Source organism: Carcharhinus amblyrhynchos, chromosome 19 (genome assembly GCF_965287045.1).
Source record: "Carcharhinus amblyrhynchos chromosome 19, sCarAmb.v2.hapA, whole genome shotgun sequence".
NCBI classification, from domain to species: Eukaryota; Metazoa; Chordata; class Chondrichthyes; order Carcharhiniformes; family Carcharhinidae; genus Carcharhinus; species Carcharhinus amblyrhynchos.
In genome coordinates this window covers 9441072-9464010 of record NC_137342.1, presented here as the reverse complement: position 1 = coordinate 9464010, position 22939 = coordinate 9441072, and the positions used below count along the sequence as shown (strand labels likewise).

General features: G+C 41.4%; 1 protein-coding gene across 7 annotated transcripts in view; it reads left to right on the top strand.

The window, feature by feature from the left end:
* Nucleotides 1–22939, top strand: part of plekha5 (pleckstrin homology domain containing, family A member 5) — a 322519-nt gene that overhangs the window by 279022 nt on the left and 20558 nt on the right. For 6 of the 7 annotated variants that reach the window (XM_080207229.1, XM_080207228.1, XM_080207227.1 and 3 more), the window contains 8 exons: nucleotides 5364–5444; nucleotides 5975–6124; nucleotides 6751–6852; nucleotides 7815–7929; nucleotides 11997–12049; nucleotides 14383–14503; nucleotides 20775–20899; nucleotides 22174–22398. In XM_080207229.1, coding sequence (XP_080063355.1) covers nucleotides 5364–5444; nucleotides 5975–6124; nucleotides 6751–6852; nucleotides 7815–7929; nucleotides 11997–12049; nucleotides 14383–14503; nucleotides 20775–20899; nucleotides 22174–22398 — 972 coding nt within the window. Of the gene's footprint in view, nucleotides 1–5363; nucleotides 5445–5974; nucleotides 6125–6750; nucleotides 6853–7814; nucleotides 7930–11996; nucleotides 12050–12615; nucleotides 12805–14382; nucleotides 14504–20774; nucleotides 20900–22173; nucleotides 22399–22939 lie in introns of all 7 variants that reach the window. The other variant, XM_080207236.1, reaches the window with a different exon arrangement.

Genomic DNA, 22939 nt, shown 5'->3' with positions numbered 1-22939 from the left:
AAATGTGAAGCACAAATTGCCAAAAAATTTCATAGTTCACTATTTCTATCCACTCTTCTTTCTTTCCCTCCAACTCGTGCAGAAAATTGAAAAGTGGCTGAGATCAATTCCTTCTGCTATCTTTGGGATATTGGTGTCATGTCATATTCTCTTTGTGAGGTCTCCAGAGACAACAACCACCACTATTATTTAAGAGTGGCATGGTGGCACAATAATTATACTGCTGCTTCACAGTGCCAGAGACCTGGGTTTGGTTCCAGCCTTGAGTGACTGACTGTGGAGTTTGCACGTTCTCCCCGTGTCTGCGTGAGTTTCCTCTGGGTGCTCCAGCTTCCTCCACAGCCTAAAGATGCGCAGGTTAGGTGGACTGATCATGCTAAATTGCCCCTTGGTGCCCTAAGATACGTTGGTTAGCAGTGGGGTTACAGGGCTAGGATGGAAGGATGGGCCTGGGTGGGATGTTCTGTCAGAGTGTTGGTGCAGACTCAATGGATCGAATGGTATTCTTCTGCATTGTAGGGATTCCGTAGTTTTATAATACATAGAAGTGATTGGGCTACCCTGAAAATTGTACTGCTCCAACTGAATGGTATTGCAATATTGCAAACCTAGTCCAACTGAATGGTATTGCAATATTACAAACCTAGTCACCTACTACTACTTGTTAGCAATGTTAGCTGGCTGGTTGCCAACTTCTGAAAAAAATTCTACTCTTTATTCATCCTAAGTGCAAACATGAAGCAGAAAAGTAATTTTCTTTAGTATGCATTGAAAAGAGTAAGGTGACCAGTAAAAGGGCAGAGAGGAGGAACCAAGAAAATGATGCAGATTTGTTCGAATGGAAGGTGTGCACAAGACAGTAAAGATTCTGTCTTGTCCCGAGGCTCCACATGCAATGATACATAAGTTGGTACTAAAAGAGCCCAAAACTATTGTATCTGCAGGGCAAGATGGTATTTCTTGCAGATTATTGAAGGAGACTAGAGACATCAGTGAGGCATTATAACAGTGATGCTGTCAATGATAAGGAAATAGGGGAATAATTACTTGCCATTTATATTTGTCGTCTCCAAAGAGGTCAGCGTACCAGACATTCAAAATCAAGGACAGAAACACAACAAAAGTAACATAGGCAAGATAACGATAATGGAGAAATTAAAGGCAGAGAGTGGGGATAAAGGGATCTTTCTCAGGATGCCAATTGGTGACTAATGGTGTGCCTCAGGGGTCAGTGCTGGGACCACAGCTTTTCACAATACACATTAACGATTTGGAGGAAGGAACTGAAGGCACTGTTGGTAAGTTTGCAGATGATACAAAGATATGTAGAGGGACAGGTGGTGTTGAGGAAGCAGGGGTGCTGCAGAAGGACTTGGACAGGTTAGGAGGGTGGGCAAAGAAATGGCAGATGGAATACAATGTGGAAAATGAGGTTATGCACTTTGGAAGGAGGAATGGAAGCAAAGACTATTTTCTAAATGGGAAATGCTTAGGAAATCAGAAATGCAAAGGGACTTGGGAGTCATTGTTCAAGATTCTCTTAAGGTTAATATGCAGATTCATTCGGCAGTTAGGAAGGCAAATGCAATGTTAGCATTCATGTCGAGAGGACTAGAATACAAGAGCAGGGATGTACTTCTGAGGCTGTAGAAGGCCCTGGTCAGACCCCAGTGATCAGTTTTAGGCCCCGTATCTAAGAAAGGATGTGCTGGCCTTGGAAATGGCCCGTAGGAGGTTCACAAGAAGGATTCCTGGAATGAAGAGCTTGTCGTATGAGGAACGGTTGAGGACCCTGGGTCTGTACTCATTGGAGTTTAAAAGGATGAGGGATGATCTTATTGAAACTTTACAGGATACTGAGAGGCCTGGATAGAGTGGATGTGAAGAGGATATTTCACTAGTGGGAAAAACTAGAACCAGAGTATAACTACAGGCTAAAGGGACAATCCTTTAAAACAGATGAGGGGGAATTTCTTCAGCTAGAGAGTAGTGAATCTGTGGAACTCTTTGCCATAGGAGACCAGGTCATTGAGTATCTTTAAGGAAGAGATAGATAGTTTTGATTCATAAGGGGATCAGGAGTTATGGGGAAAAGGCAGGAGAATAGGGATGAGAAGAAAATCAGCCATGATTGAATAGCGGAGCAGACATCATGGGCTGAGTGGCCTAATTCTGCTCCAATGTTTTATGGTCTTATACTGATACAGGAGAGTGGCAAATCCCCAGGATCAGGTGATTTCAATCTTGGGATTTTAATAGAAGTCAGTGAGAACTCGTATCCTCTCGGCCCTGTTATGCCGGTGAGAATGACTTCACGCCCAGAAAAGATGCAAAGTTCATTTACATAAAAATAACGAAAGTTAAAAGCATTTACCTAGTCTCACATGGCTGCTTCCACCCCCACCAGTGAGACATCACACTAGGGAGAATCACCACTTACCAGCAGTAGTGGGAACCAGGCAATATGGCCATGGCAGGGGGATCAGAGGCCACTGAAGCCCTTAGATGATTGGGCTTCACTGGGCAGTGCCAGGGGAGTGTCAAGCATGTGTGGACTGGGGAGGTGGGCTATGGTGGGAGTGGTTATGTAAGATGATGGGGCTTATGTGCAGGGGAGAACCCTGCAAGGGTGTTGGGCAGCAGGAGCTCTGCAAGGGGGTGATTGGTGGGGGCGCAAGGGAGGTTATGCAAAGGAAGAGACTCAAGTAGGGTGGATGCTATGCAAGGGGAGGGTGTGCAGGTGGGAGGGATTTGCAAGGGGAGCCATGCAGGAATGGAATAGGAGTGGGTCACAAGGAGTGGGAAGGACCAACATGTCGGGGTCCACCAGGAGATTTATCGGGAGGGTCCTAATGCCCCGATGTCAGCAATTGATATTGGTGCGGGGGGGTAGCAATGCCGTTGGTGATGCCACGCCTCCAGGACATTGTGCAACCCTGGAGAAAAATTATCAGGAAATTAAATAACTTTTAAAATATAATTTTATTTGAACCTTTGTCTTCACCAGATATAAAAATATTCTGGTTTATGGGAGGAGAAAGACATCATCCATTTAGGTCATTAATCTTTTTGCTTGCTTGTCGGTGTAGGAGGAAACTGTGTCATAAGGATGGATGTGTTGGCTGACTAATGGCTGAAGTGTGGTGGAAAGTCATATGATGAAACTTCCAGAAATATATTTAATCACAGATGGCAACTCTAGTTGGGCGCGTAGTCTAAAAATTATAGTCTGACCTTTTAGGAGTGAAATTAGAATCATCATAGATTCCCTACAGTGTAAGAAGGAGTCTACACTGGCTCTCTGAGAGCATCTTAGCCAGGTCCACCCCCCTGCCCTACCCCCATAACCCCACATATTTGACGTGCTATTCCCCCTAACCAACACATTTTGGGACAATTTGGCATAACCAGTCCACCTAACCTGCACATCTTTGGACAGTGGGAGTAAACTGAAGCAACTGAAGGAGACCCATGCAGACATGGGGAGAACGTGCAGACTCCATGCAGACAATCACCCAATAAAGAATTAACTTGGGTCCCTGGCAATATGAGGCAGCAATGCTAGCCACTGTTCCACCATGCTGCCCATTTTCTTACACAAGGGACAGAAGTTTGGAACTCCCTTTTGATCAATTGATAATTTTGAAACCAAATTGACAGATCTTTGTTAGCCACAAGAGTTAAGAGATATGAAACAAAGGCAGATAAATGGAGTCAGGTCGCAGACTAGCCACAGATTACGTTGAGTGGCAGAACAGGCTCGATGAGCTGAATGACCTGCTGGTGTTCCTATGTTCCTGTAAAGGAGCCATCGAACAACGGGCAAGCTTTAGTAGATTTGAAACAGCCTAATGTGCTACCCATGGTCCAATGTGCAATAAAGCAGTCACAGGCAATTAAAGACTCATTAATACTTTTTTCAATTCTATTTAAAATGAAATTAATTAATTACCTAGTATAAGTATTAACTTGATGAATAGCAGTCTTAAGCGAGCTTTTGCTTTATTTCCTGTGCTAGGATTTTCCCACTGCTGTGTGCATGTGACATGCCCATTCTCCCTAAATCTGTTTTTTTTTTCCCCCTGGGGTGGCTCATTTCCATTGTAGTTTAAGTGGAAATTTACATCTGTTACCTGCAGCTTAACCTTAAACAAAATAAACACGATTTAGTTAAGGAAAGGGTATCGGGAATTTGAGCATAATGATACACTCGAGGAAAACATACAAATGAGAGGTTATGGTGCTAAGAATGAGGAAGGTAAATCCGTGAATGACTCATAAAGAAAAATAGATGCAGCAAGAGAAAAGTTGTGCAAAAATATAGGAAGAATTACCAAAAGAGTGGGAGTTCTACAGATTTGGAGTGGTGAAGAAACAGTTGAAGAAAGATAAACCTCTTTGTTTTCCTTCAGAAGCATAGCCCCAGAAAACAACTGTTACTCTCACAAATAGTATGGAAAAGGATGGTGGCAGATGCCAGTGGCTGGAAATATGGAAACTTGAAGGCCTTGCCAAATTTAGCAGCAGGACCTCTTCATGATTTTTTTTTCCATCGCTCCCTTGCAGCCAGCTTAAGAGGCTGGACTGCTGTTGGCTGGGAAGGCCTCTGTTAGATGGTTATAGCCATGTTGCAGAAAGAAGCGTGGTTCAGAGGCAAGGAGGGAAAAAGCATAAGATCAAAGGGCGGGAGAGATTGACAGATCACTAGGAAGAGGGAAAGATTATGGTTGTTTCCCTTGGGGTGCCAGAGGGCAGCACTCTTGCTCCTCCTGTTTCACAAACAGGGCTGGAAAAACAACTAATTTGCTGAATCTGATGGTTTGGGGCCTATTCTTAGCTGTTGGGTTCCCTGAGCCCTATAAAACCCAACCCACAGCCATGAAATCCAGAGGCATGCATTTTTATTGATACGTTAACATTCTGTCCCATCTCTTGCAGGCTGGTTGCTCACCAACACCACCCCCGCCCCCCAGTTAAACCAGAAGTATATACAGACAACAATCATGTCAAATTAATCACCCTCCCCCAAGCAAAGTGTTCACCTGCTAAAGCATTTTAAACTTTATGTTCTTTAATTGGTTTGTTGATCAGAGTATATCTGGCACTGTTCAGTAAACCAAAGGAGCGGGTTTGTGAACTGGGTTTTGACTTGTATACTACCTTCCTAAAAAAGGAATTCTGGCTTGCTTTGATTGAGAGTTGTTCTGGAAACTTATTGGAAATAAATGCTTATGGTGACGTTTTTCTTGATGTATGCGCTCAGCATTTGCTGAGCCTAAAGAAATGATTAATGATGAAAGTCAATGCTACTCCGGAAGAGTGTTTTCCCTTCATTTTGTCCATATTTATCATTTACGTTTTAGGGTAAACTGAGCCAGCTATGCGAACAGGATAAGATTGTTCATGAGCAAGAGGAGAAACTGCAACAGCTGCACAAGGAGAAAGTAAGAAATTGTTATTAAATTACTTCAATTTCAACAGAATCTGTAGATATCAGTGGTGGGCAATCTGTGACTGGGGGGGGGGTACACGTGGCCCATCTGGGTTTTGAGTGTGGCCCACGAGACATTTTGTTGACCAATGTCCACACTCAGGGTTGCCACATTCCACTGACTTCTGTCCATGCAGCTTTCTTTCTACTGGTATAACTGAAGTGATATGCACGGAGTATTGATGGAGAGAGCTGTGCGCTCCCTGAGTTCAAAGTGTAAATATTTATTTTGTTCTTGCCTTTTTTAATAATATTTGAATAGGCACTTTTTGTAACTGATGAAATAGTCTCCGTGTATTAAACGTATTCAAACTTCTCCATACGTCATGGCTAGTCACCAAGCCCAGTTTCAATCTTGCAGTCCACTGAGGTGAAGGAGGGACACTCATGCGGCCCACTTATTCGCCTAGGTGGCCCATCACTGCCACATGTCCAGTTTATATTGAATTCAAGAAATATTATGTCCTGCTTTGTCTTTTGTAGCATACACTTGAACAGGCGTTACTGGCTGCAAGTCAGGAGATTGAAATGAACGCAGAAAACCCTACTATAGTGCAAAGTGTAGCCTCACAGAGAGATGTCTTACAAAGCGGATTGCTCAGCACTTGCCGGGAGGTATCAAGAGCCACTGCAGTGAGTTGCAACCATTGTGCCGTTAATTCTTGCTATTATGGGCTGAAGGCCAGGTCTGCTTATCCAGTGTTCTTCCACGTACTGAACTCTCACATAAACTGTTGGTGAACATTTTTGCATGGAATAGGGTAAACACTTGAGGGAAATTCTTTTCTGATTTTATGTAAAATTTGCACCCCAGTGTGCTGCTCCATGAGCTGCCTGATGCAAGCTTAAGCTGACACAAACTCCTCACCTCGCTGTATCATTGACTGTAAGTCACTGAACATGATATTCTATTCCCAAAGAAAGTGGCGGGGGGGGCGGTGGTTAAGAAGGGAGACTGAAGAAGTTGTCACAGTCAGCTCTTGCACCCCACCTGGTGGCTAATCTCAGTCATGATGTGGCGATGCTGGCATTGGACTCTCACAACACCAGCTTAAAGTCCAACAGGTTTATTTAGTAGCAAAAGCTTTTGCTCCCAAATAATCCTGTTGGACTTTAACCTGGTGTTGTGGGACTTCTTACTGGGCTAATCTCAGTACCAGAAAGCAGTGGCCTTGGTACAAATTACCGCTTCAGCCTGGTCTACAGCATGTGAAGTCTGTAATAACAAACTATTTAAACTATGTTGTCTTGTGGTTTAGGAACTGGAAAAGACATGGAAAGAGTATGATAAATTAGAGTATGAAGTAACCCTGGCAAGAAACCATTTACAAGAACAACTAGACAGATGTGATGAAGTTCAGGTACTGGCCGCATTTTAATAGATGGACTTGATGTCTGGGCATGTTTGTACTAATAAATTAATACTTTCCCACCAATATATACCCAGTGTAGTATAATGATAGGCATAATATGTTTTCCATAATTTCCTTTTATTCTATCCATTTTGACAGATCTATTGTATTATTCCTCTTGTGGGCGGGTCCAGAACCATAGAGCATTGATTTAAAATGCTTCAATAGGACAGAGTTTTTTTTCCTCTCGGAGCATTTGGAACACTCTGCCTCAGAAGGTGGTGGAAACAGAGTTGTGAATATTTGTAAGGTGGAGGTAGAAAGATTCTTGCTAAGCAAAGGAGTCTGAGGTTATAGATGGGAATGTGAAACTCAAAACATAAGTGGATCAGCCATGATTTTATTGAATGGTGGAGCAGCCTTGAGGGGCAGAATGGCCTACTGCTGCCCTTATTTTATATTTCCTTGCATGTGATGCAGCCAAACAGACACTACTGCCTGACATACAATTGGAAGACAATATATAAGAACATAAGAAATAGGAGCAGGAGTAGGCCATCCAGCCCTTCGAGCCTGCCCCACCATTCAATAAGATCATGGCTGATCTGTCGCTGCTCAGTTCCACTTTCCCGCCCTCTCCCCATAACCCTTAATCCCCTCTCTTATCAAAAACCCATCAACCCGTGTCTTAAAAATATTTAGCGAGGCAGCCTCCACCACTTCAACGGGCAGAGAATTCCAGAGATTCACCACCCTTTGAGTGAAGAAGTTCTTCCTCAACTCTGTTCTAAACCGCCCCCCTTTTATCTTGAGGCTGTGCCCCCTAGTCCTATTGTCTTTTTTGAGCGGGAAGAGTCTTTCCACCTCTATCCTATCCATATATATATATATATATATATCAGATAGTTTGTTTCACCCTTAATGTGATGTGTGCCAGCACTTGTCAGAATAACCTTTATTTTTCTCTCAAGGTGGAGTTAATTGGTCAGCAACGCCCACAGATTCAAAAGGAGCTCTGGAGAATTGATGATGTTATGGAAGGGCTCACCAAAAGCAAACAGCAAAGAAGGACTCCAGTTAACATTGGTAAACGAAGCTAACTTTATTTTAGGAAAGATATCTCCAAGTTTTTTTCTAAAAATATGCTTCATTCATAAAATTTGTAACAACACATTACAAGCTTTTTTAACATGAAAATTACGTTCAGTTTGTTCCATACAGTACGTTCCACCCTTAAGTGCCTTTATACAAGTTTAATTCTTCTGCTGTTTTCATTATACATTCCAGGCCAAGCATACAACCCAAGGGCAAAACATTTCAGAATGACAAATTACAAAAATGCAATCAAATTCAATTTTCCTTTATTCACTGTGTTCTTCTCTGTGGTGCCTTAATGCAGTTGCAATAATTTTGTATTCATGTTCAGTGTTAAGCATTTAGCTCAAGGGGTTCTACTATGGTTGAAAGGCTTTCGAGAGTGACCCTTCCTTATTGCACCTTTTACAGCAACTGCCCCAAGCTTTATAGTGTATTCCTCAGCACCTAGAGCGTACATGCACTTGGTTGAGGGCAACTCTTTGCACTGGCAGACTGAAGAGCATCTTTCCCTGAGTTGTTGATCCGCCAACAGTTGTCTCAGTATGCATCCCTAGGAACAGCCCATAAAGCACGAGAACCCTGCGTCACAGAGTTGCTCAAAATGAACCATAACAAAAGCCACTGCATGTTTTCCAGGAGTGTTTGCGAAGACATATTGTAGAAAGAGGTGAACAGTAGTCTCTTGCCCACCATAGCCATCTCAAGGGCAAAGTTCAGAGCGAGTGAGACTCCAGGCATGTAGGAAGGATCTGACAGGAAGGGCCTTTCTTATCACCAGCCAAATGACATCTTGGTGCTTGTTCGAAAGATCTGGCAATGAAGCATTCTACCAAATGACTTTTGACACTCCATTCAGAAAAGCACCTAGCAGAATTTACCATCCTTTTTTCCCTCAGCACCTCAAAGATGTTACATGCAGACCACTGCCTGATGGACTTGTGGGCATAGGTGTTTTTATGCAAAACTTCAATAACAGAACAGGAGCAATCGTGATTTCCAGTATAATTAAGAGGGGATTAAGGGTTATGGGGAGAGGGCGGGAAAGTGGAACTGAACAGCGACAGATGAGCCATGATCTTATTGAATGGCGGGGCAGGCTCGAAGGGCTGGATGGCCTACTCCTGCTCCTATTTCTTATGTTCTTAATTAACTGGTGGGCTTCTTTGTATTTTCTTCCACACAACCATACACCCCCCCATCCCACAGCGAATCTTTGTGTTTTAAAATATCTATGACAACTGCAGCTAGATTGTTAGTCACATTATGAAGTCTTTAAAGAGAATTTGAGTTTAATTTTGTTTATCAATTCAAAGCAATGTTTTCTCAGTTAATAGTTCCTTTTCAGTTTATTTATTCATTTGTGGGATATGGTGTTGCTAGCTGGCTAGCATTTATTGCCCATTCCCAGTTGCCCTTGAGAGGGTAGCTGAGAGTCAGCTATATTGTTGTGGCTCTGGAGTCACATGTAAGCCAGAACAGGTAAGGACGGCAGATTTCCTTCCCTAAAGGACATTGAACGAAGTGAGTTTTATGGCAATCGACAATGGTTTCATGGTCATCAGTAGATTCTTAATTCCAGACATTTTTATTGAATTCAAATGCCAACATCTGCCATACGATTCACACCCAGGTCCCCAGAACATTAGCTGAGTTTCTGGATTAATAGTCTATGATAATACCACTAGGCTATCACCTCCCCTGACCTCTTGATGACTTGAGTTCAAATGATCAACATTATTATCAATCTGCTTTCATAAGTAAGAAACAGTTTACCATGTACACTCTGAAAAATTTCTCTCCCTGCCACCCATTCCAAACAATGAAATGGATCAGCATTGCAAAACAAACAGGCCATTCGCCCAACAGATCCATTCTACTAGTGAGTCTAAAGATCCTCCTCCCACTCTTAATCTAATCCCATCAACCTATCATTTTATTTCTTTCTCTCTTGTGGTTATCTAGTTTCCCCTTAAATGCTTCCTTGCTGTTCGCCACAACTACTGTGTGGTAGCAAGTTCCACTTTCCAGTCACACACTGGGTAATGAAGTTCCTCCTAGTATTCCTATTAGATTTATTTGTAACTATATATGTGGCCTCTAGTTCTCGATGTCCGCATAATTGGAAGCTTTTCCCTGTGTCTGTCAGACCCTTCCATAATCTTGAACACCTTGATCAAATTATCTTCAACTATCTCTTCCAGGGACTCAGACTGTTCAACCTTTAGTGACTGCATTCTTCTTTAAAATATGTAAATAATTGCTGTATAAATGAAAATTTTGTTTTTTTTTATAAATTGAAGATCCAAACTATTCCAGTACTTGAATGAATGACTGACAGACATTCAAGATGTTTGAAATAAGTTTAACATAACTTATCTGCTTTTTTAATTCTGTCCCTTTAGAAAGGAACCCTTAGGCTTTTTTATACCCTTATTAATCTGTGTCATTGGAATTAATGATTTGTGTATCCATTCCCCCAGACCCCTCTGTTCCTCTGCCCATTTGGACAATTACTTACCAATAATTTACTTCTATCAAAATGTACTACTTCACACTTCTCTGTTGTGCCAGTTTCTCCCCGCTTAACTATCCTTCGAGTTTACTAAATTCTTGTTGTGGACCTCCTCATGCTAGTTGCACATCCTCCAATCTGGTATCATCCAGACCTTTAAAATAGTGTATCTGATTCCTAAGTCCAAATTGTTCATGTAAATTATTAACAAGTGATCCAGCACAAAAGCTTCCCATCCTTTGCCAATCAAAGTAACTATCTTGAATTCTCTGCACTCTTGCTTTGTAGCCAAGTTACCATCCATTTCTGCTACTTGTTTGCTGATTCCCTATGATCTGACCTTAATCACAAGCCATACTAAATGTAGTACCTTAGTGTAGACGTTTTGAAAATAAGTTGGAAACTTACCCACTGAATATTTGGTCCATTTTGGCTGCTGTCCATGAGTGTACATTTTGATTCACAACTTCACCCAGTACCTTCCTATTAACTCTATGATGTGGGGCAGATCTGTTACACTTACATTGCAGCTTTCTTCCCCTGTTCAACCTCTAACTTCAATTATGGCTGATTTTAAAGCTTTTTTCCTGTTACATCCTGTTCTCCATTGCCTACGATTTGAAATCAGCTGCAACTGGACTAAAACAGGGTGAGGTTTTTGTTACTGGGAGTGGAGCAGAGCAGCAGTTGGTGGAAGTGTATTAGTCTGCTGCTACTGCTGGGTCCACTGCCATTAGAAAAATTGCTCCACAACAAAGGAATCCGAAAGCAGCAAATGATTTGCATGTTAGGGAGAAGCCCTGCTGCATTGTTTTAGGACAGTGGTGTGTTTTTCCAGTTTGGTCCTCAAGTTTGTGTTTCTTGTAAATTACTCCATTTGAAGCAAAATAGATTTCTGCAGCACCTTCACAAACTGCATAATTATAAAAGCAGCTCCTGAATACTGGCTATTTAGTCCACCAAAGCCCATTCGTAACTGACTTATCCTTATACTCAACTACAATTCTGAGGCTTTGATTCTGCTACCTTGCTTGGCAGATGTTTGAAATCTTTTTTTTCCCCCACCCACCTCTTCCCTTCAGTGAAGAACCTTTTTTGCCCATGTGTCAGTCTGTTCACCTATGTTAGGTCTCATTGAATTCTGCTGGCTCTCCTGACTTTTCTTGTAGCAATCTTGCAGGATCATTTTATCTGTGCAATTTTGTTATTTCTGCTGACTAAAGCTTAAGCCTGTCTGAACCTGGTTCACATTGAGGATCATTCTTGTCATTACGTTGTATGGAAAATAAAGAGGAAAATCAATAATGCTTTCTTTTCTTTGTCCTTTATATCTAATTAAATGGAAGTTGGGTTGGGGTAGGAGGGGGACTCTTTGGATATTATTATTTAAGTAATATTTGGAAAACAAAATTTTAAACAATAGCAATGAATCATATAGAATCCAAAAATAAAGCTGAGTTTCTGCTAGCACATTTTATGAGGATTTGATTCAAAATTCTCTTGCTACAAAACATCTAATTTTAATTTTTGTTTCTGTTCTCAGGTACTGTCGGGTCACAGTCTGGATCTGCTTCTACATTAAGGTGTAGGCAAGAGGTAAGCAATGGTTCTCAGCCACTGGCATACAACTTCTTTTTGTGGGAAGAAAAATCTTAGGTTAATATTTTGGATATAATCTGAAGCTGAATACAAGTTTAGACAATGTCACAATTTCTGACATTTCACTGTATAGATTAGAAACTTACCTTAATTTAGTAATTGCTTTACTAGGTAGGGAGAATTTACTTTTAGCGCTATGTTCTGACGATGGAAAAGAAGTAATTTTTTTAAAATGTCATCGCTCATCCATCTTTTTGTAGTTAGTACACTTTATTTCTGATTATTCAAAGTCATTTTGACACAAAATACTGAATGATTTAGAAATTCAAATTAACCAACTTAACTAAAATGTCAATGCCAAAAATGTTATCTAGTAATTATCTAGTCGTTTGAATTAGTTGACTTTGAGTTGAGGAATAGATTGTAATGCATTATCTGCTTTCATATATTTTTGGAATTAAAATGATTGCGCATGATCATGAGTTGATTTGTGTACATAAATTTTGGAAGAATACTTGGCATATCTCAAACTGTGCAGTGCATTTATTATATGGACTCTTTAGGAAGATGAAACAGCCCCTCCTCGCCCTCCTCTGCCCCAGTCATATGACTTGACAGAGGGGGCTCCCACAGTTCCCCCTCATCCCAGTGAAAGCATCCTTTGGCCTAATTCTGTCAGAAACCTGGTGCATCAACCAGACGAAATGAAGATCCACTTTGAACCAGAAGATCCAAAGAATGGAGCAGATCCTGTAAGTGGCTGCTTATTGCCACTGTTTGCCTGTTAAACCTGCTCCACCCACCTTTCCCTTCTCATTGTTTTATGTCACGTGATTATTTCACTTCCTCTTTTTATTTAGTGGTTTTATTTTTATTTTTAACATTGATTCATTTTTTGATTATCGTTCATGAATAGTGCAAATGAGCTGTCTTGCCTAATTGTAGCCGAAGAGATCAGTATTTAAATTAAGCCTAAAATGGAATTCTATCCGTAAACTTTGTTTATAACGTTTTCAGTCTCAAAGCATCTTCAGGCAACTGTTAGGATAATCTCACGCCAAGTGGCCTGTTCCAGTAACAGCAATCATTAAGAGAAATCTTACTGAATCTCTTTTCATTCACGTGTCACACAAACAGAAAAATTTAAGTGTTGGCTGAAGGTTTCTGAATTGGCAATAAACTAAGCAGAGTTATGGACTTTAGTTTTTTTAAAGTGATGAATTTGCTGAATCAAGGGTGTAGTACATTTTTGCAGTAGTTTAGATGCAATATCCATTGGCTTTCAATTGCTTCACAGCAGGACAGCTCATTAATGAGTCTAACTTTTAACATGCTACTTTAAAAATGAAACCCATTAGTGGGATGAGTATTAAAACTGCTGTTATACTACAATTAACAATGCCAGCCATCTCTTGATCACCAATATTTCTGGACTGTGTAGCTGCTGAGCCCCCAGTTTAAATTGTAGACTATGCATAATTTTAAACTCACAGCACGTAAGTTGCACAAATGCCTGGTTAAGTGTGCAGAATGCAGCTTCCCTGCTAATGCTTCCGTGTTATTGGAGGCAGCAGCATATAAGGGTAAAGTTCTGGGAGACCCAGTGAGCCGATTAGTAAAAATGTGGCTTTGCAAAAGTCTGAAATGCAAAGTCCAACCCTACAAGCTGCCTAAAGGAGGCTTAAGTTCATGGACTTCTAGGCTGTAGTGCTCTTGAAAGTCAGTACAAGACTTGACCCTAGAGCTTTTAAAGACTCAGTCAGAGTTATTTGCCTTTCAGCATTGATGCACAAGGAAAACTGATTTGCAGTGACACCCAAAGGGTAATATAACAGCAGCCCAAGCATTCACGCTGCTAACAGCCCATTGTATGATCAAGTGACTTAACTTGCTTTCAAACTTGTTTATTATTAATATGAGACTTTTACTACCTTTCAAATGTTCCTTAATTTAAAAAGAAGGTACTTCTGTCAGTATTCACAGCCAACTAACATGTTTGCAGCAATCCTAAATTCAGAATAAGTATCCATATACCTTTCAAGTAGTGCTATTTTATTTAAGATCAGATAAAAGCAGCATGAAAGAATTGATGGTACTGTGTATATTTGTGTTTGTACACGTTTAGTATGTAAGGGAAGTTATTTAAATGTTTGATTATCGTATCAAATACTGCCACCTAACTGAAAGGAAATATGTACAATTTTCCATTTTTCTATATTGGGCTAATAATCAGGGTTTTTAAAAATGTTGTCCCGATTAAAGTTTAATTGAGAGCTTAAAAAATTGTTACATGAATAATCTACTAAACAGAAAATACTTTACAACTACAGAGTCCTGATTATCGACTGTACAAGAGTGAACCAGAACTGACAACTGTCACAGAGGTTGATGAATCAAATGTGGATGACAAATCAGAAGTGGTGCCTGACAAAGAAGGTGTCACATCTAAAGGTAGTTCTAGAGAATGGGATTCATGTGTCTGCATCGTACTTAACCTGAATACATGTCCTTGATCATTTTCAAATTGCATGTAGCCAGCCTACAACTAACATGTTTGAAGATGGCTTACTACGTTCTTTACAAACAGATAACTCAGTCTTGAACCAGTTAAATGTTATCATTGTTAGGACCAATGCTAAATGTAGTTCTGCTTTCACGCAGCTGGTTTGCAAGACAATTTCACTGTAATCTTCTTCTATTGTTGAATCCAAACAGATGTCAAGGCAATAGGCTGAAATAGGAGCATAGGAACATGAGTAAGCCTTTTAACGTTTTGAGTCTGTTCCACCTTTCAATGAGATCAGGGCTGATCTGCGACCTAACTTCATATAATCCACCTTTGTCCCATATCCCTTAATACCTCTGGAAAGCAAAAATTTATCAGATTTAAAATTTACAAATGATCTTTCTTCAACTGCTGTTGCAGAAAATGGCTGCAAACATTTACCATGCCTTATATAGAATTGTTTCTTAGCTTCATTCCTGAAATATCAGGCTCTTGATTTTTAAACTATGCCCCTTAGTTCTTGACTCCTCAAACAAGGGATTTTTTTTCCTCAATCTACCCTATCTGTTCCCTTTAATACCATGCAAACATTGATCAAATTATCCCTTAACCTTCTAAGTGCCAGGGTTCTGGTTTGTGGGACAAATTCTGGTTTGTGTAACCTTTTGGTACTTTAACCCCTGCAAACCATGTATAATTCAGAAAAACTTGAGTTGCAGTCCCAGCAAGGTCACTATATCCTCCTGAGACATAGTGGTCGGAACTGCTCATTATATCCCAGGTGTTCTCTAGTGGGGACTTTGTAAAACTGAAATATGATTTCTAACCCTTGTTGTATTTTTCTCCTCCAGAGATAAAGAGCAGTATTTCATTCATTTTTTGATTATTTCCTACACTATTTCATCACATTTTAATAATCTATGTACTTGGACTCCCAATGCCTCCACAGTTTCTACCTTTTCACCTTTCATAAAGCACCCTATTCTATCTTTTTGGGGCCCCAATTGTTCACATTGAAATTCATTCTCCACAGTTTTGCTCATTCCATTAATTTGTTAACGTTTACTTATAATTTAATGTTTCTATCTTTACTGACAATATATTTGCGTCATCGATAAATTTGGATTTGTGTCTTCTATCCCATTGTCTAAGTAATGAAAAATACAGTGAATAATTGAGGCCCCAACACAGATTTTTGCAGGCCACCACTAATCACATTCTGACAATCAGAGTACTTGCCCGTTATTCCAACTCTGTCTTCTGCCATTTTCCTAACCTAACTGGGTCAATAACTTGCTTTCAATTTCTTGGATGTCAATTTTAATTAACAGTCTCTCGTGAAGAACATTATCAAATGCTTTCTGAAGTCCTTATAAACAGCTATTCCACTTTCCTTTACTCTAGTCTTAGTCTTGTGTGATATTTGCATTGATTTTTTTTTCCCTGGTATGATCATGTCACCTATGGATGGAAGATAGAACCTGCATGTGGAGTTCTCTTGTGCAATATAAAATGCCCCAGCATCAAGTAAGGAAGCAGAACTGATGCCTAAAGACCAACTGTTCTGGCCTCCTAATTAACGAGGATTATATATTAGAAATGTGGGGAAATGGAACTGTTACTAAATCCTCATTGGGTGGTGGTTCAGTAACAGTAAAGTCAAAAAGAAAAATGCAATTCCTGACAAGAAAACAATATGAAAGTAGTCTTTGTACTTTCGTGAGGATAGTCCGATGGAGAAGAAGAAACAATCTGAATGTAAGCAAACTGACTTGTAATTTATTTAAGTAATAATGGATCCAAAATGACACATTTTGTGAGGTTTTTTGCCATACTGTTCTCATCCTGTAATTGAATAATGCAAATGAGACAAAACTGTGCAGTTTAATTCTTAGTTACCAAGGAGATAGCTCTTTGCTGATTCAAACCAAGGTCCCTTCTGTCCTGTGAAATATCACCTCTGAATTGATAACAGGGTTTCCCGGGGTTTCTGCAGGTGTCTGTGACTGTGTAATAATAAATAAGATAGACTTGTACCCTGAACTCTTCAGCCTTCATTAATATGTTTTGGATTTCACCTTATTTTATTTTGTATTTGTCCATCAGATGTGCGTCTTGCTAGCAAAGCCAGCATTTTATTGCCCTTGAAATGCTGCAGTCCATGTAGTGTAGGTACATCCACTGTGCTGGTGGAAAGGAAATTAGGATTTTTGATGCAGTGATGGTAAAGGAATGGCAATAGACTTCCAAGTCAGGATAGTATGCAAACTGGAGGAGGACCTGTAAGAAGTAGCCTCTATGTTTGGGTCCTGGGTGGTAGAGATCCTGAGTTTGTAAGGGGCTGTCAAAGGATTCCTGTCAAGTCACCGCTGTGCATCTTGAAAATGGGTCACAGTGCAGCTATGTTGGGGCTCGTGATGGGGGCTGTCAATGTTTAGGAGATGGACAGATGAGTTGTCCAATTATGCAGGCAGCTTTCTCGTGGGTAGTGTTCGAGCTGCACTCATTCAAGCGAGTAGATAATATTCAATCACACTCCTGACTTTGTGCCTTGTAGATGGTGAGTCAGGAGATGAGTTTTAATTTATTCATTCATAAGACATAGGTGTCACTGGCTGGCCAGCATTTATTGTCCATCCCTAGTTGCCCTTGGAGGGCAGTTGAGAGTCAACCATATTACTGTGGCTCTGGAGTCATTTGTAGGCCAGATCAGGTAAGGATGGCAGATTTCCTTCCCTAAAAAATATTATTGAACCAGATGGGTTTTTCTAACAATTGACTATGGTTTCATGGTCATTACTAGTTCTTAATTCCAGATTTTTTTATGAATTAAAATTCCATCATCTGCCATTCGAACCCGGGTCTCCAGAACATTATGTGACTTTCATGATTAATAGTATAGGAATAATGCCATTAGGCCATTATCTCCCCATAAGTTAGTTACCTCAGACTCCTGGCCAGCTTTTGCAACTACAGTATTTATGGCTAGTTATATTCTTGTCATTAGTAACCCCCAGGATGTTGATGGTGGGAGATTCAGCTATGATAATGTCATTCAATGTCTAGGGGAGATGGTTGGATTCACTGTCAGTGCCTGCCATTTATTTGGCATGAATATTACTGGCCACATACCTGAATATTATCCAGGTCTTGCTCTGTGGGCATGGAATCCTTCAGGATCTCAAGGAATTGCAAGATGTACTGAGCATTCTACGATCGTTAGCAAACATTTCCACTGTAGACCTTATGACAAAGGGAAGATCAGTCATTGATGAAGCAACTGAAAATGCTTAGACCTAGAGCATTACCCTAAGTAACTCCTGTAGCGATGTTTTGAAATAATGATCAGTCTCCAACGCCCACAATCAGATGCCTTATGCTGGTAAAATTCCAGCCATTGGAGATTTTCCCCCCAATTCTCAATTACTTCAGTTTATGCCACGCTCAGTCAGATGCTGTCTTGATGTTACTGGGAGGGAGGGGGTCACTCTCGCTTCAGCCTGGAATTCCACTTTTTTGTCCATAGGGGCGATTTTACCATTTTTTTTGCTCTAAGTGCTGGGCGGACTTGAAACTGGGAGAATTTCAAACCATTTTTTGGGTATGTTTTCAAGCCTTCCCTCCCCCGTGCGCACGCTATCTCCAAAATTCTAGGCGAGCCTGTTGCTCGCTACAGAAGCCTGTGGATGGGGCCGAACTCACCTGAAAGCCTGCAGAGAGAGGTAGTGCAAGTGTGCAGGCCTCTGCAACACATGTGCATTAGCAGGGGTCTGATAGAAAAGAGAAAACTGTCTAGCCCTTGCTAGTGCAGGCAGGCTGAAGCAGCTCGCCCTCCCCCCACCCACCCCTGCAATCGCAGTGCCCGTGGCTCAAGATACAGCCCCTGCCGACTTCCACCCCGCACCCAGACTAGTCACAACTCTGCTGCCCTCCCCCCACCAATTGCAGCTCCACTGACCTACCCCTGCCAATGGCGGCTCTGCCTGCCCTCCCCCTGCTGATCATTGCAAAGTGGCAGCAGGCCTCCCTCCCACCATTCGCCCCACCCACTGGAACTGCCCAAGTGGCACCACCCTTGCCCTCAGCCTCCCTGGGGGGCCTCAATGGCCAGTGGTTCTACCAGCGTGGCCAAGTTGACTGCCCCCCATTCATGGGGAGCATGTCTATTCCTCGCCTGTGAGAACCTTTCCCAGGGAGGTGAGCCCGGACGATTGAGTGCCAGGCTCGCTAAGCAGATGTAAAACAATATTTAAATAAATTTAATTACATTAACGCATTTCTGGCAAGAGGCTGCATCAGAAACTTGTAAAATGGCACCGGTTGTGAAAACCCATACTAATTGCTTTACAACCCACTTTACCACCGTGTTGCACCTGAAAATATGCACAACAAGATGGTTAAATCGGCCCTCCCAAGGCTATAGTGAGGACTGAAGCCAGGTTGCCCTGGTAGAAACCAAAGTGAGCATGGGTGATCAAGTTATTGCTGAGCAAGTGCCACATAATAGCATTATCCTTGACATCTTCCATTGTTTTGTTAATGATTGAGAATATGCTGATGGGAAGGTCAGTTGGCTATTTGGATTTGTTGTGCATTTTGTGGACAGGATATACTTTTACCATATTGTTCAGCAGATTTTTTTTTATTAACTGATGGACTGTGGGCATCGCTGCCTATTCCTGCATTTATTACCCATTCTGAGTTCCCCTTGACCTCCATGGCTTACTTGAGGGTTTTTCAGAGGATCACATTGCTTTGGGCCTGGAGTCACCTGTAGGCCAAATCAGGTACCGATGGCAGGTTTCCCTCCATCAGAGGCTCCCTTCTGGAGGGTGCCCTCTTTTTAAGACCCAGTGCTCCCTTACCACCTCCCCCTGGCCTAACCCCTCGTGCTTGATTGTGCCCCTCACACACCAACCACGTGTTCCCTACACACTCACCCTGGGTACCTACCACTTCCTTGTACTTTGGTTCACAGGGCTTAGCAGCTCCCTGAAGTGCTATTTCCAGCCACTGCAGCCCTGTGCCTGAGGGACTTCCAGATTGGCCAGCAGCTCTCCAAGGTGGAAATTCCTCCCAAGTGAGAGACAGGTTGCCTACTGCCAATCAACACTGAGTGTAATATGACATTTGGAATCAATAGAAGAATGTCTGAGTGTGAAGAAAGGATTTCATCTCCACAAGGACTGTGTGGTGATCACTCCAACCATTAGTTTCTTGGACAAATGCATCTGTGATAGGTAACTTGGTGGAGTCAAGTAGGATTTTCCCTTTTATTGGCCCCCTCAACACCTGCTGCAGGCTGAGTCTGGCAGATAACTCCTTCAGGACTCTGGTCAGTAGCGGTGTTATTGTGCACTCTTGGTGATGGGCATTGAAGTCCTCCACCTTGAAGGACAAGTCCAGTAACATTACCATAATGGTACCATTTTCTCAAAGTTGTGCAAAATGTGCCTCACTTCCAAAACAGTCATGTGACGCTGAAGAATATTTTTTCTCAGTTTCAACTTGGCTCAGTGGGTTGTATTGTCTTCTCTGAGTCAGTTGGTTATGGGTTCAAATCCCAGTTCTGGACTTCTAGCTTCAATGTAGTGCTGTGTCGGAAGTGCTTTTTGTGTATGAGATGCTGACCTTGATGCATGCCTGCCTGCTCAGTTGCCTTATTAGCTTCGTTGACTACTAGAACTTATGTGCAGAATAGATAAACATTTTGTGATGGCATACCTTTACTTTCACAAGACAAAAAAAACTGAGTCACCCACCATACTCGAGCACTTTGGCCAAAGTTTAAGTCCAGATTCATGAAATGGACCACAGATTTTTGCTGAAATTCTAAGAATTTGGTTCTAGGAAATTGTTCAGTTGACCCAATAAACTATTTTGGGTTAATGACACTTCTAATTGCCTTATTGCACTCGTAACTAAAATATATGCAGAATGACAGTGCATGAACAAGCTCAACATGACATAGTTGTGTTTCTATCTGTGATCCAGTGAGCAAGTTTCCAGTAAGATGCACGCAGATGCATAAAATGTTTTACTCCATGTTTTAAGCTGGTGCTTGTTTATATTTGTGTTTTGGGTTGCTGGCCAGAATTTTCAGCATGGTGAATGTAAACTTATTATTATGTACATTTTATGTTCAGCATGAGATCGGTCGTAAAGTTTTTTTTGGAAACTGTTTATTTATTGAACAGAACTTTCACATATTTGCAGGTTTGTCTTTTCCAGTCGGTGTAGTCCCTCCTAGAAGCAAATCACCAATGCCTGAGTCTTCCACAATTGCATCCTATGTTACGCTAAGAAAGCATAGAAAGATGGATGGAGCTGTACCTCATGTGGTATGTATAAGGAGACTTCTGTATGAGAATTAGTGTAAACTGAAATACAGCAGTCTAAATATTTAGTGTAACGTGCAGATACTTTTTCTTAATTTACACATGGAATCTAACTCCCTCCAGGGAAAATTACATTTTTAAGGTTCTTCAACTTGTACTGAGACCTGTTGTTCTTGTCATTTTTATCAGTCAGTTATTCAGACTTCTGAGAAGTTTGTCTGCACACTCCAATGAAAAAGGAAAATACATTCTACTTTTATAACTCTTTAGCACCTAAGTATGAGTCTTCCATGTTCCCAATTTGCAGAGTATCAATGACTGTTTCTGCCCTAATTTAAAGCTGTGCAACTTCTTGGCCGGGATTCTCCCAAAGAAATTCCAAGATTCTGATTCGCGTGAAAACAGGAGTAACTCCCCCTGGTTTTCTTAGCGGGGTTTTCGGATTGAATATTCCACACTCTTGAGCACTGCAGAGTGCCCTAGTGGGATTCCCTCTGAAAATCAAGGGGTGGGGCCTAGTCCCACTCAGGAGACGCCCCCCCCACCCCCAAACCTGGATGGCCAGCTCTGACCGCCATCCTACCCCTCCTTTGGCAGAATGGCAGCAAGAATGCCCACTCCCTCCTATCACCCCCAGTAGGCCCTGCCCCCTTAGACCTGCTCAGGGGGCATTCCCCTTACCACCTGCTGGGGAGACCTTAATGGCCCCTGTTCCCTGTAGCGAGATTGGCCGCCTGTTCCCCATGTTTGGGAAGCAGCAGTAAACCCTGCTGGAGTGAACCCGCTATGACATTCACACGAGAGTTTAAAAATTGAATTGGCACAGAGCTGATGATGCTCAAAATCTTGGGTTAGGAGACACGTGGAGGCCATGGCACCCAGCGGGAAGCCCAGAAAATGGCCTTCACAGATGTCTGCCGACCTGTTGTGCTGCCAGAGCAGTGCAGCGGACTGGGAGGATTGCTCCCCACCATCACCCCGCTTATGTGAGAAGTGTTGTGCAAACTGTTAATCATTGACCATTTCTGTGGATTTGATAAATTTGGTGATTTATGAATAAAAATCATGCAGGGTAGCCAAACGCTCCTCATTGATGTCCTGCAACACTGCTGAAACTGTGGGCTGGGAGCAGGGCATGCTGATTTTTGAGAACAAAATGACATGGGTGAAAAACAGAGGATACAGTTATTGATCCACTGAAAGTAAGGAATTAGGTGTTTCTTTTCTCTCAATCAAACAGCATATTTTTTGAATGTAATTCAATGTTTTTATTGCAGGAAAGACCCAGGAGTGCAGTGGAGCAGCTTTTCCTGGCAGAAGGTCCACGACCTCGGATGAGTGTTGAAGAGCAACTTGAAAGAATTAAACGTCATCAGCAAGCTTCTCTAAAAGATAAAAGAAAAGGACTGAGTTTGATAACTCTACAAGATCAGTCACCAGCAAAGAGCTTTTCAAGAGAAAAGAACCAGACAAAGTCAAATCATTCTGGAGACAAGTATTCAGTAAGTTGAATAATTGTATTTATTTTGGGAGGGGGTGTGGGTTGGGGGCAAGGAATATCTTGGAGATGTCGCCCTGTCAATTTTTTATGAAAGCATAAATTAATAACTTCTTTTCTAATTTGTTGGTGTAAAATATGTTTTTTTAAATTTAACTGTTGTGCATGAGATAGGGATCCAGAAGCCTTTACGCTGATCTACAAGTTACTGGCCAGGCAATTGAATCAGCCTTCTGTTCAATACATTAATTCTAGTTGGAATCTGAAAAGTAGGGTAGGGTGTTTCACCCAAGCATGTTTCTGTCTCATGCCCATCAATTTTTAAAATATATATATATATATTTCCATTTAATAAATTAGTTGGCAAAACTCGTATATAATTTGTAGATTTTGCTTTTGTGCCGATGTATGCTTATGATTTAACTTGAGCAACTAGTGACCACTTTCTTTGGGGATGAAAGGACAAATGATGCTAAGTGTATCCCATTGAAAAAAGAAAGTTAAAGTTTATTAGTCGTAAGTAAGGCTTACATTAACACTGAAAA